A 20,305-nucleotide genomic window follows, 5' to 3' on the forward strand; every position below is an offset into this window, starting at 1 on the left:
AGAAAGTTACTTATTTTATAAGATGGTGATTTAGTGGACAAATAAATTGAGATCATTCATCTTAGTATTTTGTAACATTGTAAGTACTACACAGGAAGACTTCAAGCTTCAGGGACAAATGGAGTATGAAAGCAAATTGTCTTCTTTCCAAGACTGAGAGCACCAGAAGAGATGGTAAAAACCTGCTAGATCATCCAGTTCATGGTTGGTCTCTGTAAACTCCCGTGCTTTGTCCTAACTAACTTTAAATGACTCAGACAATATTTCTTTTTTTTTCCCTTGGAGATTTTTCCCCCATTGATTGAATTTTTTGTCCAATTCAACCTACTATTTCTTTTGCTCAGTTCCACCCCATTTTCTCTTAGATATACCCCAAAGGATGACCCTAAATCCTTCCTCAGCTTCGTGTTTATACACAGCTATCAGGCTGTCTTAAACTTTATTTAAACTAGGAAAACATACCATTGGTGAACCAATATTGGAAACTAATTAAGACCAGATAAAACAGATTTCAATAACGTTTCAGAAAGTCTGACTGAGACTTGGTGGAACTTTCTGAAACAACATTAAAGCAGTATTATCTGGTCCCACACTAGCACTTAAACCATTTTCAGGATCTCCTTAGGGGAACCACTTGGTGAAAACCACATTCAGAAACAGTCAAGGTTTCTAATATAGATCAGGCTACAGTTGTCAGTAACCAAACCATTCATACTTGGATGTAATTCTCTTACTTTTTCTTCCTAAGTCAGTCCCTCCAGCCTTCATCATTTTTTGCCATCTTGGAATGCCTTCTAGAACTAGCAAGATGTCAATAAATGGAAATGTTCAGAACAGTACATTATTCTTTTATTATTTGTGGTGTAGCACCTGGGACTCCCATTCATGGACCAGGACACCATTACGCTAGGTGTTGTACAAGCACAGAACAAACAGACTGGGTGGCAATTCCACCATCTAATTTCACACTGGTAGAAAGTGTACATGGTTGTTAGGATAAACAATAGTTGACTGTTATTTACCAACCTGACTATGAATCTATTCAAAGATACAGGGCCAAATCCTTCAGCATTTTCTTGAGTAAGGACAGCAGGGAGTCAGGGGGAGAGTTGTCTCGATAAGGACTGCCACACGTAGATATAATGATACTGTAGCAAAGGCCACATTCTGCCTTTGGATCCATGTGGAATGTTTCTGTTGCAATCAAGAGAGAGCAGCACCTGGGCATCAGAGAGCAGAATTTGGCTCTTGTTTGTAACCTGTCTACAGCCATTACGATTATAATGTGCATTAAAACTGAGCAGTGTTTATGGAATTTATGGCCTGCTGAATGTGATGTGTTAAGAAATGTTCTCTTTCTTCATGTCTGCAGATGAACCAATTCAGTACGCCCATTCCATCTTCGAAGATGGGCTTGCAAAGTTGACTGTACAAGATGCTTTACCAGAAGATGATGGTGTTTATACGTGTCTGGCAGAAAACAGCACAGGACGGGCATCCTGCAGTGCTCAAGTCACTGTCAAAGGTGAATGTGTCAAAGATAAATACTCAGCTATTGCAGTAGAAATGCTCCCTGACCTGCAAGGATTTGGCTTGATTCTTCTTCCTCTTTCTTAGCTTCCATGTTGATGTGTCCATGTGTGCATCCCATAGGATATATAAGCTTTAGTGGGCTGACTGGAGAGGAAAGTGATCAGGAACAGTCAGCATGGATTCACCAAGGGCAAGTCATGCCTGACTAACCTAACTGCCTTCTATGAGGAGATAACTGGCTCTGCGGATGAGGGGAAAGCAGTGGATGTGTTATACCTTGACTTTAGCAAGGCTTTTGACACGGTCTCCCACAGTATTCTTTCCAGCAAGTTAAAGTAGTATGGGCTGGATGATTGGACTATAAGGTGGATAGAAAGCTGGCTAGGTCATCGGGCTCAACGGGCAGTGATCAACGGCTCCATGTCTAGTTGGCAGCCGGTTTCAAGTGGAGTGCCCCAAGGGTTGGTCCTGGGGCCAGTTTTGTTCAATATCTTCATTAATGATCTGCAGGATGGCGTGGACTGCACTCTCAGCAAGTTTGCAGATGACACTAAACTTGGAGAAATGGCAGATACGCTGGAGGGTAGGGATAGGATACAGAGAGACCTAGACAAATTAGAGTATTGGGCCAAAAGAAACCTGATGAGGTTCAACAAGGACAAGTGCAGAGTCCTGCGCTTAGGACAGAAGAATCCCATTCACTGTTATAGACTAGGGACCGAATGGCTAGGAAGCAGTTCGGCAGAAAAGGACCTAGGGCTTACAGTGGACGAGAAGCTGGATATGAGTCAACAGTGTGCCCTTGTTGCCAAGAGGCTAATGGCATTTTGGGCTGTATAAGTAGGGGCATGGCCAGCAGATCGAGGGATGTGATCATTCCCCTCTAATGGACATTGGTGAGGCCTCATCTGGAGTACTGTGTCCAGTTTTGGGCCCTTCACTATAAGAAGGATGTAGAAAAATTGGAAAGAGTCCAGCGGAGGCCAACAAAAATGATTAGGGGGCTGGAGCACATGACTTATGAGGAGAGGTTGAGGGAACTAGGATTGTTTAGTCTACAGAAGAGAAGGATGAGGGGGGATTTAATAGCTGCTTTCAACTACCTGAAAGGGGGTTCCAAAGAGGATGGATCTAGACTGTTCTCAGTGGTACCTGATGACAGAACAAGGAGTAATGGTCTCAAGTTGCAGTGGGGGAGGTTTAGGTTGGATATTAGGAAAAACTTTTTCGCTCAGAGAGTGGTGAAGCACTGGAATGGGTTACCTAGGGAGGTGTTGGAATCTCCTTCCTTAGAAGTTTTTAAGGCCTGGCTTGACAAAGCCCTGGCTGGTATGATTTAGTTGGGAATTGGTCCTGCTTTGAGCAGAGGGTTGGACTGGATGACCTCCTGAGGTCCCTTCCAACCCTGGTATTCTATGATTCTATGACTGTCTTCTCCCAACAGCTTTACAATGGTGTGTGCAGCTGCGTCAGAGCCATGTGGCTGATCTTGTTAAGGCATTAAGACTCTGAAGCATAAAATAATATGCAGTTTTATATAACAAGCAGCTGTGGTGCAAGGAATAGTGCTGCTAAGGTTTTGTGAATGCCTGGCTTGACGGGACGTATAACTACAGGACAGTAGTGTCTGTGATGGAAGCAAGATGAGTGCAGTATCCATAACTATCAGGCAGGGAAAGGTATGGAACAGAGGATAGCCTAGTGGTGTTCATACAGACTGCCACATCATTCCCCTAAAATGCAGTGTTTCGAGAACCCCATTGCCTGGGGGCAAAATTGCAGTAGCAAGTGTGATGCCATAGTACAACTCCTCACACCTTGAGCTAGCGCGGCTGGGAGTTTGGCTGCACACTTGACTCCCAGATAGAAGCATTAACTTTAAATTGGTCTCAAATAACACTTTCTGGCTACCTGGGAGCAGTGGCTTTCCAACTCAAGGGAGTCTGAGTAAGGTGAAAGGAGTGGGAGAGGAAAGTTGTGATGAATGAATAGGGTGATCGCCTGTCCCTGGAAACTGGGAGTCCTTGCTTTGCAAAGATCTATGCTTGTAACGCTCTGGATACTGGCAAACTGAAGGCATCCGCAGCCAACTGACCTGGTGCAATGGATGACTGCATGGCTGAATGGATGTGCACTGAATAGAACTTCCCCCATCAGGCCTGTCCTACGCTGACCTCTTGCCCTCCAACTGGGCACCTCGCAGGGAGTTTCCCTCACAACCCACTGTGCAAGAATTTGAACCAGCCTTCCCTCTCACTCAGAGTTAAATCTACTGCATGTCAGAGAAAGAGAGCAAGGAGTGAGTGCCCTCCTCTCAATAAACCCTCCTCTGCGTACCTCCATGATGCCCACAAGAATGTCTCATTGCATTGTGGCATGTTTCCCCAAGCACCTGCCCCCAGTCCCACGTGACAGGCACCCAGATTTCATGATATGAACAGCTGATCATTGTATTCACAAAGGCAAACGGTTGATTTGGACCATGTGGGTCCCATTCATTGTGTATATATTGAGGGAGACAGTTGCCTTCATTGAGGTTGCCTGGAGTGGAGTTCAAAAATCCTGGTATATGAAGACAGTGGCTGGCAAGAGGGGAAATCCTATTCTGTGCTGAAAAACAAGCACAGGCTCACTTCAGCGTTAGCTTATTTACTCTCTTTATTCGAATATAAAACCTTCTGGTGCATTGTTAATGGGAAAATGCACATTAATCTCAGGGATTAGAAAAACTGTAAAAACTGCAGAACAGTAACCCTATAAAACCATAAGAGCCAATGCAGGAATCACACTGCCTCCTGAGATCAGAAACTACTTTTGGAGCTTGCATTTGGGCTTTGTCATTGGCCTGCATCTGTCTGCAGCTGCCGCTGTGAGATGTTTTTTCCCCCACTTCCCATCTCTGCCTGGCTTATGGAATGCACAGCATCTGCGGGGAGAACAGGAGCAGGGTTAGATGTTTGTGGGTCTCACTGTAAAATCATTTAACATTTTAACAGATTTAGGTCACCCCCTAAAACTCATGACATCCCTGCTGCCATTTGGATTACATTTGTTTTCTCTGTGATTCAGATCATCATGGATTTTCATGCTAAAAATAGTCCCAAATTTTAACCTCTGATTTCAGAATCTCTTATCTTTTTGTATATTTTCATAAGACACCCTAGCAAATACTGGTTGGCATTAGTGTTCTCTGAAGCACTCAGTGCTGCTGGTATGGCCACCCTAAATGCTTGGTTTGCAATGGGCATATTACAGCAGAAAATTAATGTACGTACTGGAAAAAGGGAAGTAATAAATCTTCTCCAGACCACACACTGCATTTTGGGATAATACCTAGTGCAGGGGTGGGCAAACTTTTTGGCCTGAGGGCCACATCAGGTTTCCAAAATTGTATGGATTGCTGGTTAGGGGAGGTTGTGCCTCCCCAAACAGCCAGGTGTGGCCCGGCTCCCACCCCCTATCCAACCCCTCCTGCTTCTCGCCCCATGATGGCTCCACTGGACTCCTGCCCCATCCAACCCCCCCCCCCCCCCATTCCCTGCCCCACACATCCCTCCCTGACTGCCCCCGGACCGACTGCCCCATCCAACCACTCCTCTTATTCCTGACTGCCCTCCAGGACCCCTGCCCTATCCAACCATCCTTTCTCACTGACTGCCCCTGGAACCCCATCCAACCCCTTCTCTTATTCCTGACTGCCCCCTGGAACCCCTGCCCTCGTTCAATTCTCCTGTTCCCTGCCCTCTGACCACCCTGCATCCTATCCACTCCCCTGCCCTCTATCGAACCTTCTCCGCTCCCTGCTCCCTTACCGCGCTGCCCGGAGCACCGGTGGCTGGCGATGGTACAGCCGCGCTGCCCAAAGCACCAGGACAGGCCACCGTGCAGCACAGAGCACTGGGTCAGGCTGCGGCTCTGCAGCTGCGCCACCCTGCAAGAGCATTGCGCTGGTGGCGCAGGGAGCTGAGGCTGCAGAGGGAGAGGGAACTGTGGGGGAGGGGCCAGGGGCCAGCCTGCCAGGCCAGGAGCTCAGGGTCCAGGCAGGAAGGTCCCGCTGGCTGTAATTTGCCCACCTCTGACTTAGTGTGTGACCCGTCTCTCCCCACTTTGTATTCCTCTCTCAGGCAGTTTAAGTCACCAAGTCTGATCCATAACTCCAGTTGTTCACACTCCCAGTTATAGGTAGCAAAATAAATAATAGTACCGTGTCCTTACATATCACCTTTAACCCAGGGATCTCAAAGTGCTTCGCCAACGTGGGTTAATAGTAATATTCCTTTTTACATATGAGGAGTCCCTGAAGATTATTGGCTGGACTTTCAGTAGTCCAGGGTATTGTGCCCAAAGGGAGTTGCAGATGTTCAGTGCTTTGAAATTCAGGCCACAGATGATTTACCCAAAGTGCACAGTGAGTTAGTGACAGAATTGAGACTACAACCCACTCACTGGCCCTTGCTCTAACCATTAGACCTGCTGTCTCCCTCACTCCAATGAATAGCAATAGAAAAGAAAATGAGAGAGCAATTTGATAAGCTCTCTTTGAACCTGAAATGATTGTTGGCTTTGAACAATTTGTATTGAGTTCAGATCAAGCTGGAGAGGAAACAAGGATTCCCATTGTATATCAATATTAATCTGATACCAGTGTACAGAGTTCTGCTTTCTGTAACCTGTTTCCCTGGCCATATTTCTGAATCTGTGTGGAACTAAATTTCATGCTGCGTCACCATTTTGGCTCAATTACCAAAATGACACTGTGATGGGGTGGAATAGGCCCAAAGGCCCCCTGCTGGAGGCCTCAGGGTTCTGTCACGCCCATCCCAGGAAAGGAGCAGTGGAGAGGTCCTCCAACCAGATTAGAGTGGCTGCAGGGGAAGCAGCCAATCAGGGCCCAGGAGGGCCATATAAAAGGAACTGCAGAACAGCCCAGAAGGCAGTTGCTGCTTGGAGCTGAAGAAGAAAGGTTTGCAGGCTTGGCTGCCTGGAAGAGCAGCAGGGCCATGGACAGCTCAGTGTGTGCAGGGACCAGGGGAGTGAGAGGCACCTGGCTGGCTGCAGGGACTGAACCGGGAAGGGCCACAGGAAGATAGTGTCTCCAGGGAGGAAGTTCTGGGGATATGGCTCCATACAGGGCTGGACTGATTTAAAGACCATGGACACACCCACAAGGGGATGCTTACGAGAGATGGATGCCGACCCCGTTACAGACGCAAACCTATGTTGAAGGAGCAATAACATCTGCTGTGGTCATTTGGGGAAGTTTGCCTGGAGTGAAGTGTCTTGAAAATTTAACTTAGTTTTGCCCAAAAATCCAAAAAGCTCTTTCCAGTTTTATTTTTCAAAGAAAACAATTATTGAATTAAAGCAAAGGCTTTCAAATAACTTTCAGAAAGGCCCCATGCAGGCGTGGCAAATAATTTATAAAAGGAAAGTCTGCCTTGTACGTACTTTTAGATTGCAGATCAAATTTAAAACTGAAAGAATATTACACATCCCATAAGGTAAACAGGGTGTAAAAATAGCCTAAACATTGTCCCTTTAGAACCCCGATGCTCTCCCTTAGTCTGTCTCTTGTTAGACCTACTACTTGGTTTCTGTCAAAGATAATTTCCTAGTGTGGCATTAATGCAGGAAACTAACATCTCAAATCTCCTTAGGGTTAAAAAGGGCCTGATCCACAGCCTATTGAAGTCAATGGGAGACTTTCCATTATCTTCAATGAGCTTTGGATCAGGCCCGTAATGACCAGTTTGGGCCATTGTGATGAAGCATTTCTTCCCCATCATCAGTTTCGGATTAATTTGTAACTGAGATTTGCCTTATTAATATGAGACAGGGCCCAGTGCTGCGAGGGGCTGAGCACGCTCCATTCTTACTCATTCTAGTGAATGAAAGCTGAAACGGCTCGGCATTTCACAGAAGGCTCCTAGCACCTTGTTGGACTGGGCCCATGCTCTGCACTTCCATTGCACCATCCCTATGACCATTTCAAAACACTTTACAAACAGTAAGTAATTAATCCTCCTATCATCTGATCAGTGTAAGGCAGGAAAACGTTATCCCCGCTTGACAGATGGTGAAACTGAGATAAAGGAAGGTTAAGTGATTCGCCTGAGGGAGCCTGTGGTAGAAACAGAAGTAGAATCCTGATGAAGCGAGAGACTCAGTGTGGAGAATCCTAAAAACCTAGCTGTCTTTGACTTCAGTATTATATAGCTGAAATGTGGTAATGGGGTTGATTTCCAAGAAATGAGCAGCACATTTTTAAAAACAAGTCTGACAAATCTTTTCAGCATAAGCTTTGACCTCCTCCAATGGAATGCACTGCATAGAGTGCTGTGCTAATGATTATTATATAAGGAAAACCAGATGTGTGCTGAAACAGTATAAACCAGGCTAGTCAAGCCTTCCCCTCTGCATTTATTGGAAATTCCTTGATTTTTCAAACTTCAGTGGTGCCCTCCACTACATTTGGATTATCAAGGTTTCTATCAGAGATGAAGAACCTTTTTTCTATCAGAAGCCATTGACCCACATTAAAAATGAGTTGTGGGCCACACAGCCCTGCTCAGAGCTGGGGCAGGGGGTTGGGGTGAGGGAAGAGGTTCGGAATGTGGGCTCTGGGAAGGCGTTTGGGTGCAGGAGAGGGCTCAGGGTTGGGGCAGGCGATGGGGGTGAGGGCTCTGGGGTGGGGCCAAGGCTGAGGGGTTTGGGGTGCAGGAGGGGGCTCTGGGCTAGGGGGCACGGGCTCTGAGGTGAGGCTGGAAATAAGAGGTTTGGGGAGTAGGAGGAGGCTCCGGGTTGGGGCAGAGAGTTTGGGGTGCAGTCTGTCGCTGGGCAGCACTTGCCTTAGGCAGCTCCTGGTCAGTGGTGCCCCAGGGCTAAGGCAGGCTCCCTGCCTGCCCTGGCTCTGTGCTGTTCCCGGAAGTGGCCGGCATGTCTGACCCCTAGGGAGAGGCACAGCCAGGCGGCTCTACGTGGTTCCCAGCCAATGGGAGCTGTGGAGCTGGCGCTGGGGGTAGCTCAAAGCTTCCCTGAGTGCCTCTGTTCCTAGGGGCCGCAGGAACATGCCAGTTGCTTCTGGGAGCTGTGCGGAGCCAACTGGACTTTTAACAGCCTGGCAACCCTAACTTTCCTCACCCCTCACCAGCACTCGCAGCTCCAGCCCTGCAGGACTAGAGGGGGGGAAGAGGGGAGGAGCCTCAAGGCTCAGAGCTTCCAGCCGGCATAATGGAGACTTGCCACAGGCCAGATGAAATGAAGCAGCAGGCTGGATCTGACCCACAGGCCATAGGTTCCCCACCCCTGGTTTATACTGTGTATATATTTGGGGGTTGATGTTTTGTAAAAGTGAGCAAAATGTGTTTTCAATTGCATGACTAGTTTGCTTGTGTAAATTATTGTGATTATGTGTGCAAACTAGCCAATTACACACTTAAATGGCAATAACAAAAGCATTTTCACATATAATTGTGCACCCAACTTCTAAAAAGCTCATCTCCATAATGGGCGGCGCATATTTACAACGCACTGTGCATTCAGGTCACCTGAGATAAAGCTATAGTATTTATATCCAGAGATAGTGATTTTAGATGCTGAAGCTGAAATATAAGGTAGCTATTTATAAGTCATGTATAACAGTACTTCTATCATTCTTTCTCTATAGGAATCTAGTTGCTTTCAGAGAGGGAGTAAACATTATTATCCTCATTTTATGGACAAGAAACTAAGGCACAGAGAGACTGTGACTGGGATAAGGTTTATAGCAAGTCAGAGGCAGAGTTTGGAATAGAGGTCCAACACATAGCCCACACTCAATCCCCTAGACTCTGACTAGCAGCATGGTGTTTCAAATACACTAACATCATAAAGCCCTTTGAAGCGCTGTAGCTATTCACTAACAAAAGCCTGGGGAACCTCTTTTCTTTTATTCACAGTGTAGACTGGTCTAAGCTACAAAGTTTGGATCCCAGCTCCTTGAAATCTGGGAAGATTCTGGATCTCTGTTTATTAATATGAAATGATTTTGTACTGCAAGGATAAAACAGCTTGCTTTAATGTCTAGGGAAATTTCCTTCCACCTTGCAGTTAAGTCTAGCAATACATGATAACCAATGCAACTGACTGGCAGTGTGCTCTGCTTTCATAATTTGGGTCTCTCTCTTCCTCTGGACTCTCCATTTCCACCAGCTTGTCCTCCGCATTGGCAATATCTAGTCATGAGGATGGTGGCAACATAGATGCAGGCCTAAGACTTTCTTTTGGTGCTGTCTTCCTGGTCTGTCACCATATAAGTTCATTTGCAGACACTCATTGTCTGCATTCTGTGTTCAGTGTAAAGAGTCTGCTTCCTAAAATTGCTTCTCTGGCTCAGCTAATGCTGTACGGCGAGGGCTGCAGCTCTAATTAATGCTCTTGACCCCATTTCTATCCCTTGCCAATGGTTCACTTTTTCAGTTTCAGTTCTGTTCTTCTCACCCCCACTTAATACCACCCTCTATATCCTATTCACATAGATATTTATTTATACAGTCTCCCCAGAGTAAGTGTCTGTGTTGGGTAGCCTCTGGCCTTCATAATCTGATTAGTATAGGCATTCATTGATCAGCGGACAAGCAGATTAGAGTCACCTGAAAGCCTGTCAGTCTCTGCTGTAACCATTTTATCACAGCAGTGAAAGGATATGCTTTCTGGAAAACAACTTGGTTTTGTTTCTGCCACTGTTCAGTCCAGTGTGAGTGGGGCCATAATACGTAATTTAGCGGATGACAAGATTTCAGGTAGGAGACTTTTCCCTCTGTATTTGCTTAGCAGGTTTTCTTTTTACACCTTAGAGTGACCTCTCTTGGACAATAATCTTTAAACGAGGTTATCACTGATTATTCGGTAATCAGCCTTTTTGAAGCCTAAGTGAAATCCTGTATATTTGTGTCACAGAAATATATATTTCTGCCTGAGGTACATGAAGTATAATGTTCTACTTGTGTAATGTTGACATTGGCTACAGCTGTGCAGAGATGCAGCTTTATCTGAAAGCATTATTGTCTAATGTGGTGTAACTGGTAGAGGACAATAGATTTTTAAGAATATATAAATCAGTCTTGTTACACATTAAAATGTTATACCGAGCTATTGATCTAGGAAACCTCCTTGGCTGCATGATCAATGGATCACAGGACTAGCTTTGAAAGGACATATTTTTGTTGCCCAGGAAATGCAGTGAAGTGTCAGAGGGAAGCTATAATGATCAGAACTAATGTAGTCAACTTATTTTAGCAGTGTCTTAGTGTTAATATTCCAGCCCTCTGTTTTTATATGTTTCACTTACAACTGCAAGCCTTATAGGATTAAACTTCCTTTTAAACAAATTTCCCTTCTCTTGACACCCAAGGCCCAAATGTGAACACAAAATTCAGGCTAAAAATAAAAAAGTGAGGGACAAAAGTGAAACACGTGAGCAAGTTTTAAATTATGTAGGACTCAGTCCATCAGCATGAGTGATGTTTTCTAAAGACAATTTAATGAGATGAACAATTTCCAGGAAAAATGGAACTAAATTTGCATGGAATTGAGGGATGTCTGTGTACAGAAGGAACAAAAGCTGAAAAGTATGAATTACATAAATATTTCTTGTAAAAGAAAAACGAAGTTGAGCGGATGGTATTCTTGCCATATAAGGTGGTCAAATGCTGTGATATTAAAGAGACAAGGTGGGTAAGGTAATATCTTTTACTGGACAACTTCTGTTGGTGAGAGACAAGCTTACACAGAGCTCTTCCTCAGGTCTGGGAAAGGTACTCAGAATGTCACTGAATCACAGTCAACTTAGGAACAATCCTGCATTGGCAGGGAGATGGACTGAGTGATCAAATAGGCCTTTTCATCTCTGATTTCCAGCCTTGCAGAAGTGTCACATCCTTTTGTCAAGCATTCTGTGTTGAACAAAATGCAGCCACCAAAATATGTTAAAAAACAATGTTGAGAAAATATGTATAAACTAGTTTAAAAACAAGATCACAGTGATCCTAAAAAAGTTTCCTAAAGTAGCGAATGTGCATTAGTTAACTAGTTATAAATCAAAAAGCCATTCTGCTAAAACCATCTGTGTGAAATGAGCCTGATTTTATAAAGCTCTTCAGATATTATTGTTGTGCATATGGATTCAGAGCAGGTGTGATATGGATTGTCAGGAAGACCTAGGCAGAAGAAATCAATAGGAGCTGCAGGTGTTCAGCCTCTTGGTAAATTAGAACCCTAAGTACCTGAGAATAGGATGCAATTAGTATTTTATAGAAGTAAAATGGGCTTGGATTTTAACTCTAAGTCTCATAATTGTACCAACTAATTTAATGCTTGTTGAGATTCTAGCTGAAGTTATGAATTCACCCTTCCTATGATATACACACTGGAAGGTACTTTCAGTCTAACTGTATTGAACTTCACATCCACAAGCAAATGGCTTTCCAGACTAGCCTTTGGTTATTATATACTCATGCTCATGAGACAGCCCTGTTGCCTCTGTATATGTGAGTGAATGGGAAAGAGAAAACCAATCACATGCTTCAGTCCCCTGCATGGCATGCATCCTGGTTCCCATTGCTTGAGGCACTCATGAGACCAACTTTGACATCTACAAGCTCTGCCAGACAATTACATAACATTTAAAATCATTAGGTGAGCAATTACATAATGGTTAAAATGGTTAGCTGAGCATTGGTAGTCCAGTGAGTTAATGTATTAACTAGGGCTGTCTATTAATCGCAGTTAATGCATGGGATTAATGCAAAATTAATTGCGATTAATCACACTGTTAAACAATAAAATACCAATTGAAATTTATTAAATATTTTGGATTTTTTCTACATTTTCAAATATATTGATTTCTATTACAACATAGAATACAAAGTGTACAGCTCTCAATTATTGTCAATTATTGTTGATTACAGATATTTGCACTGTAAAAATAATAAACAAAAGAAATAGTATTTTTCAATTCACCTCATATAAGTACTGTAGTGCAGCTGTTCTCAAACTGTGGGGCAGTGGAGCTTGGATGGGCGCAGGCTTCGGCCCCCTCCTGGGGTCGTGAAGTAATTTTTATCAGAAGCGGGTCACCGTGCAGTGAAGTTTGAGAACCCCTGCTGTAGTGCAATCTCTTTATTGTGGAAGTGTAACTTACAAATGTAAATTTATTTTTTTTTGTTACATAACTGCACTCAAAAACAAAACAATGAAAAACGTTAGAGCCTACAAGTCCACTCAGTCCTAATTCTTGTTCAGCCAATCATTTGTAAAAGTTTGTTTACCTTTATGGGAAATACTGCTGCCTACTCCATATTTACGTCACCTGGAAGTGAGAACAGGTGTTCACATGACACTTTGGTAGCCGGCACTGCAAGGTATTTACATGCCATATATGCTAAACATTGGTATGTCACTTCATGCTTAGGCCACCTTTCCAGAGGACATGTATCCATGCTGATGATGCTCGTTAATAAAATGCGTTAATTAAATTAGTAACTGAACTCCTTGGAGGAGAATTGTAAGTCTCGTGCTGTTTTACCCTCATTCTGCCATAGATTTCACGTCAGCATCTCGGATGATGACGCAGCACATGTTGTTCATATTAAGAACACTTTCACTGCAGATTTGACAAAATGCAAAGAAGGTACTGTGACAGGTTGCCTCCCTTTAATATGCCACTTGATATGCTGAGATACCACTGAGCCTGCCTGTTCTGCCAGCCTGGGCACCCTATAACCCTGTCTTGCTGAGCCAGGCATTTAAGCCTCCTTTAGCACACACACAGGCAGGGTCACAGCCCACTGTAGGACGACAGACACTGAGATCAGCTCTGGGAAGACTCAGATTAAGGGACTTGCCCCAGCACTCAGGTGTCCACCTCCCTTGAAGCTTAGACCCAAAGGTATATTATGAAATCCGCCTCCTTCCTCAATGTGGAGGAAGGTATGCACAACTTCTCTCCCTGCCCCTCATTATGAATTGTACAAAAGGGTTTATATTATAAACAGGAAATAAGTGTAACTACAAAAGGTGAATTTTAAGTGGTTAAAGAGATAGCAAACAGAACAAAGCAGATTACTAAGCAAATAAAACCAAACACGTAAACTAAGCTTGTTTCACTAAAGAAACTAGTTACAAATAGTATTCTCACCCTAAATATTGAATTTAGGCAGGATTCAGAGTTTCTGTAATTCCGCGTTCCAGTTATTTTTCTTACAGACTGGACCCCTGCTTTTCCCTTCAGGTTGGGTTTTGTCCTTTCAGATACTTTCAGCAGTCTGTCTTTCTTGGGTAGGCAAAAGAGGAGAGTCCCCTTTGCCTTCCTCCCAACCCTTAAATAAGATTTACATAAGGCGGGAATCCTTTGTTTCACAAGCTTGATGTGCCTGCCCCCTCCTTTTAGTGGAAAGTTACAAGAGGTCCAAGATAATGTTTAGTATCAGGTGACAAGACCACCTGATCTAGTAGTGTCACAGTTAGGTCCCAGGATGCCTCCCAGGAGGGGGAGAGATTAGTTTCTTCACAGTCTTGTTGTTTCTTCCTAATGGCCCATCAAATCTGATTGCCTGTTGTCTGGTGGATGTCTTCTCAATACACACCCAGTTGTAATTGTTACACCGTCCCTATTCCTAACTACAGAAATGAGACATGCATATAAGTTAGATAATCACATTTGCTAAATCATAATCTTTCCAGTGATATCTTACATGAGCCATCTTGCATAAAGTACATCTCAGTTATGTCATATCCATAAGCATATTTTCATAAAGAGTATGGAGCGTAATGTCACAGGTACCAATGTGAGATTTCTAAAGATAGCTACAGCACTTGTCCCAAGTTTTATGGATCTGAAGTGCCTTCCAAAATCTGAAAGGGATGATGTGTGGAGCATGCTTTCAAAAGTCTTAAAAGAGCAACACTCTGATGCGGAAACTACAGAACCCGAACCACCAAAAAAGAAAATCAGCCTTCTGCCAGTGGCATCTGACTCAGATGATGAAAATGAACATGCATCAGTGTGCACTGCTTTGAATTGTTACTGAGCAGAACCCGTCATCGGCATGGATGTATGTCCTTTGGAAGGGTGGTTGAAGCATGAAGGGATACACGAATCTTTAACACATCTGGCACATAAATGTCTTGCAACACTGGTTACAACAATGCCATGTGAACGCTTGTTCTTATTTTCAGGAGATGTAAACAAGAAGAAGGCAGCATTATCTCCTGCAAATGTAAACAAACTTGTTTGTCTGAGAAATTGGCTGAACAAGTAGTAGTACTGAATGGACTTGTTGGCTCTAAAGTTTTACGTTGTTTTGTTTTTGAATGCAGTTATTTTTTTTGGTATGTAATTCTATGGTGGTAAGTTCAACTTTCATGATAAAGCAATTGCATGACAGTGCTTGTATTAGGTGAATTGAAAAATATTGTTTCTTTTCTTTTTTACAGCGCAAATGTTTAATAATATAAAGTGAGCACTGCACACTTTGTATTCTGTGTTATAATTAATATTGGAAAATGTAGAAAACATCCAAAAATATTTAAATGGTATTCTATTATTAACAGTGTGATTAATCGTGCAAATAATCACAATTAATGTTTTTAATCACTTGACAGCCCTAGTTGCTACATGTACAAGGAGGGCAGTATTAAACAGGGCCCTGAAGTGAACTGAGAGACAAAGGGATAGTTTTGATACTAGGGTAATGTGCATATGTTGCTTTGTATCTATGAGGAGCTTTCTGTACATACTGATATCCAAAGAGTGAAGGCCTGAGGTGTCCAGAGAGTCAGTCAGAGGCCAGTATAAGAAGGTGTAAGTGAGGATATCTGCAGAAATGGCCCTAGACCAGTGGTGGGTATGAGCAGAGTTGCCGGGGTGAGAGAAAAGGGAAGTTCAGGGTCAATGATTGCATCGAGTTTACGGACAGAGGAGGTCAATGGAAAATTTGAATTTAGGGAAACTGACGAGATAGAGGGGCATGTGAGGATGCTTCTCTTGACCAAGACTTCTGTCTTTGAGTCAACTAGCTAAAGAGAAAAGGCTCCGAAAGTGATACATCCATCAGACAGATTGTGGGGGTAAATATGGAGCGGAGACCACTAATGGGGGGTGCTTTGAAGGCATCCCTCAGCAGTGGACAACCAGTAAAGAAATCTTAACACAATCCAAAAGGTCACTTTTGAGGTTCAGAGCTGAAATGCTGCATTTCTGACTGACTAATTCTCTGAATGTTCACATCCTCAATGCTGCTATCTTGCAAATGTTTTAGGAGCTCTGGAAAACTGCTAATTGAATTCCTAGAACAACAACGCACCAAGTGTTTGGGCCCTAGAGATGGTCTCCACTATCCAGTCAAGACCTACAACAGCATGTTCCATTGGAGCGGGGTCAGATCAGGCCAAAGATGATAGGCAGAGCTCTCCTCCCTGCTCAGCAAGAATGTATAGTTAAGGAACCACACAATATTGTGGTGTAAAGTCTTTGGTCCATTCAGCAAAGCACCTAAGCACGTGCTTCAGTCAATTCTTAATCAGGAAAGCCCTTATGCACGTGATTCAGTAGCTTGCTGAACCAAGGTCTTCATCAGTAGAACTTAGGAATGATGAAAGTTACTCATAGTGACACCGCCAATGTTGTGTTAGGCAGGTCATCTCAGCCTTCTGTACCACACTATCGTTCTATATATGCTACAAGTATTACAGAAACGCTATATTTTATGAGTATATAGAAAGATTTGTATCCCCCATCCTCCCTTATGGCTAATTTTTGTGTCCCTCCACTTGTCATGCTAGGTCTGAATTACTATGAGACCAGCTTCACAGATCTCAAAGGGAGCTATATAATTCTTTAGAATTGAGCTCAAAGGGCTTTTCTATACATACAAATGTAGTGATTTTAAAGTCTGTTATTTCAGGAATTTCCGGGGCTGGAAGTGAGTTCCTGGTTTCACTGAGGTGCTATGAATTTCTCATTTTCCAGTAGTCAAATGCAACCTCCATTTTTAGCCCTGCATCACTGTGAGATATCTGAGTGAAACTTGTGACATTTTTATGTATAGAGAAGTTGGTACTGGTACATGACTGAAAATGGTGTGACTCCATTTAACCCTGCAGACCTGTCACACAGCTAGTTTCCCCCTCAATTTGGGCAAGTCACATCACCTATCTGTGCCTCAGTTTCTCCATTTGCAAAATTAGCATAATGACAATGACGACCTTTTGTAGAGTGCTTTGAGATCTCCGGCTGAACAGCACTATATATGCGCTAGCTATCTCCATATCAAATCTGGTCAGAGATTGAATCAAGGGGCATTTTGTGAATTGAAATGGAAAAACAGGATTGTACTAGTTCATTCTGATATTCCTTTGAAAACAAAGGCACAAACCTATTATTAGTAGAAATCTGTATCCTTAACTAAGTTGCTTCAGGATGAAATTCACCTCACCCACCCAAAACCTGAATGTTTGGACTCTGTACAAGTGGTGTGCACTGAAGTTGGGCAGGAGTAATGGACACAACCCTTTTCTACCACACTTGTGCAAAGTTCTGAGGCCACTGGATTGGTGTAAGCATGGATCTGCAGCCCTCCCGTAGCCAGCCCCAGAGCTGAGTGCAGTAAACACTTAAGGGAGCCAACCATGTGCAATTATTCAGGTAGCAGAACACCAGATCAGCACAGCCCCTATGCTTGGCTTAAGTAGTGCTAAGCATCTTATGCTGCCCTCCACACCATGGACAAATTTTGCCCATAGGGTGGAAGAAACACTACAGCATCTCCAAAAATATTTATAAGACGTGTACTGGGTACTGCTGTCCAATTGCGCAAGTCTATTTTTTCCACACATTCAGTAATTTTAATATTTTAATGTCTATTTATTACCATTCTTTGAAGATCTCATTGTTTTACAAACATTAAGCTTAATACTTCTCTGAGGGCAGTATTTATCCATTTTACAGTTGGAGGAATGTAAGACAGAGAGAGGTTAAGTGACTTACTGTAGATCAACAGTGAGTGAAAGTGGCAGAGCTAGGGAATAAAGCCTAGAAAGCTTGTACAGTTGTATTTTATGGGAAATATTTCCATGTAGCTTCAAGCTAACCGGGCATTCCTCTAGCTTGCGATTGCATTGAAGATCATAGACTGAGTGGCATGTTACCCACTCTTTGCATGGATAACCCTGGATCTTGGTTTGTTCTGAGTCCTATTCAGTTTTCAAATTAAGAACCAATTGACTGTAAGCAAGGTCACAATAACTCTACATTCTCTTTACAGAACATAAATGCCAAATAAGCCAACAATCCAACTAGTCTGGTGTCACATCTCTGATGGTGGCTAACCTGGACGTTGTGGATTAAAAAGTAAAACTTCTATACTGTCCCTGGAGAATTTTTTTCCTGAGCCCATCTGATATCCTGAAACATGAGGGTTATTAGTTCGTGTACTTTTCTCTTTGTTTAACTCCAAACACACTATTTTAAGTTATTCTTAAAAGTTATTCTTGTCTTGATATTCGGTGACAGTAAATATCACAGATTGTAGTAAAATTAAAATGTCATTTCAGCTAGCAGGTCCATTCTGTTCTGTTCTGTCCATATGTATAGCTCCCACTGTCACTAATGGGAGCAGTGTGCCTGAATCTCCACACATCAAGACTAAACACTTTTTAAATAGCCAAATTCTGCCATCAGTTACACCTGTGTAAGTGCTGTATCTTAAACTGAGGTGGCATAGGTGGTAACAGAGCAAAAAGTCTGCTCCAAAGAGCTGATATTTAAATCTGGCACTCCATTAACTGCAGGCGTAAGTGATGGGGGTTGGGTGTCTAAAGGAAACTGTCATGTCACTAGATCTTTAACTACTATTGCATGCACATGCAACATCGGAGACAAGCTGAGGCTTCTTTAAAAGCAAAATTGGCCTTAAGTGCCTTAAGCACATAGAGATTTGATTATTTCTTGTGGTGGTTTTAACCAAATTTGCAAGTTGTGCAAAACTTGCAGAGAATGTGTTGACCACATGAATTTAGGTCTAAGACAGAAAAACACTTTTAGGAAGAATGAGGGACAAATTAGATGAATGTCAACCCATAGCAATTTTCTATGAAATCAGCCCATTTTTTTATTGAGTTGACAGCTCTGTTAATCTGCGACTTGCCAACAGCCGGTGATATTTACATTGGAAATACACAGGAAGGTGGAACTCCTTTCTAAGTGTGTAATTCTAGCTGATAGCTGGGGAGGCTGCTACAGAACTTTAACTGTACATGTGTGTGTGAATCTCTGTGTCGGAGAGATGTTAGTGGAAACTGCAGCTTCGTTGTCTGAGTTTGCTCACAAGGAGTGATTTCTGGAGTTAAGTCTTCTCTTCAGCTCAGTTGATTTATTAGCCTTTGAGCCAAAGCAATATTTAAACACCATAAATGGTAAACGCTGCTCAGAGAGTCCCTACGCAAGGGTCAGGCTAGGCATTATTTGGCTGCTTTACCATATGACTCTGGCAAACAGATTCCTCTGGTATAATTAAGTCTTTTATAAGACTAAACAGTAGGTTTGCAGCATTCTGAGTAAAAGGCAGCAAACACTTCATTCTTTGCATATCCTTGACTGTAACTGGCTACAGGCCTGATCCTGTGACAAACTGAGCGTCCTGCAGTTGCAGTGATTTCAGGGGGGGTTGATAGCTCTCTGCTCCTCACAAGGAAGTGGCCCTATGGGTGTGCTTTGATATCCACTTAGAGTATTGAGAACAGAAGGAATATTTGTCACCACTGAACACTAAGAATATTAAAATTGTCGTAGCCAAACAGACCAGTAGCCCATTTAATTGGCTGACTAAATTGACTAAAATTTCCTGGCCCCATTGATATCAATGGCAAAACTCCCAAATAGGATTTTACCCATTTTTCTCAACTCTTTGTGTCTTACAAATCCTACTAACTGGCTGAGGGGAGATGGTTGCTTACCTTAAAAATTCTGGAATTTTGGGGTGTATTTTCAAGGGACCAAGACTCTGCCTCCCTTTCTGATAGGCACAGTTTCTGCCCACCAAAATGGGACATAGGCACAAGTCTAACTAATTTGTGCTCAAAATTCCTTTGTGATTACCCCTAGCATCCCTAGCTGAACTCCCTATTAGCTGTGTTGGCTCTGCAGGCCTCACAAGAGTAAAAGAGGAAAAAAAAACGTTTTTTGGCCCTGAAATCAGCCAAATTATGCTAATTAATTATAACATGAAAAAAGAGCCACATACAAGTCATTTATATATAGTCCCATTTTAGAGTAGAGCCATGCTTTAAGGCTTAATATGCTAGAAGATGGCTTTCCAAGGCAAGAACAATGGGGATTGAGGCAGAAATCAATATACCAAACCTTAATGCTATGAATACTGCGAGCTATTGCAATGTACAGTTTCTAAGGATTGCTGTGAATGAAGCCAAACATTGTTTTGTTAAGAGATAACATTTAGCAGTTACCTCTTGTAGCTAGAGACAAGGTGGAACCAAGGTGCCATCTCTGAACACATTCAAGCTTTGAAAAGGATTGGATCCAGATCTTCCCATGTGCCTCAACATAACTTTAGTGCCGGATTTAGGAATCATAAGGCCATGGTCTGATTAGTGATGTTTTTTATTCTTCTTTCTCATCTATATTTTCCATATTAGAAGATAACCATGCAACAAACAAATCTTTCAGACAAATTAAGTCTGAAAGACTTAAATAAATAAGTTACACAACTGGCATGTA

The 20,305-nt window shown here is 42.9% G+C and overlaps 1 protein-coding gene across 2 annotated transcripts in view; it reads left to right on the forward strand.

The window, feature by feature from the left end:
- The window catches only part of MYLK (myosin light chain kinase), a 344,254-nt gene that overhangs the window by 183,822 nt on the left and 140,127 nt on the right, over positions 1-20,305 (forward strand). For both annotated transcript variants that reach the window (XM_050916915.1, XM_050916916.1), the window contains one exon: positions 1,373-1,525. In XM_050916915.1, coding sequence (XP_050772872.1) covers positions 1,373-1,525 — 153 coding nt within the window. The remainder of the gene's footprint in view (positions 1-1,372; positions 1,526-20,305) is intronic.

Source organism: Gopherus flavomarginatus, chromosome 10 (genome assembly GCF_025201925.1).
Source record: "Gopherus flavomarginatus isolate rGopFla2 chromosome 10, rGopFla2.mat.asm, whole genome shotgun sequence".
NCBI classification, from domain to species: Eukaryota; Metazoa; Chordata; order Testudines; family Testudinidae; genus Gopherus; species Gopherus flavomarginatus.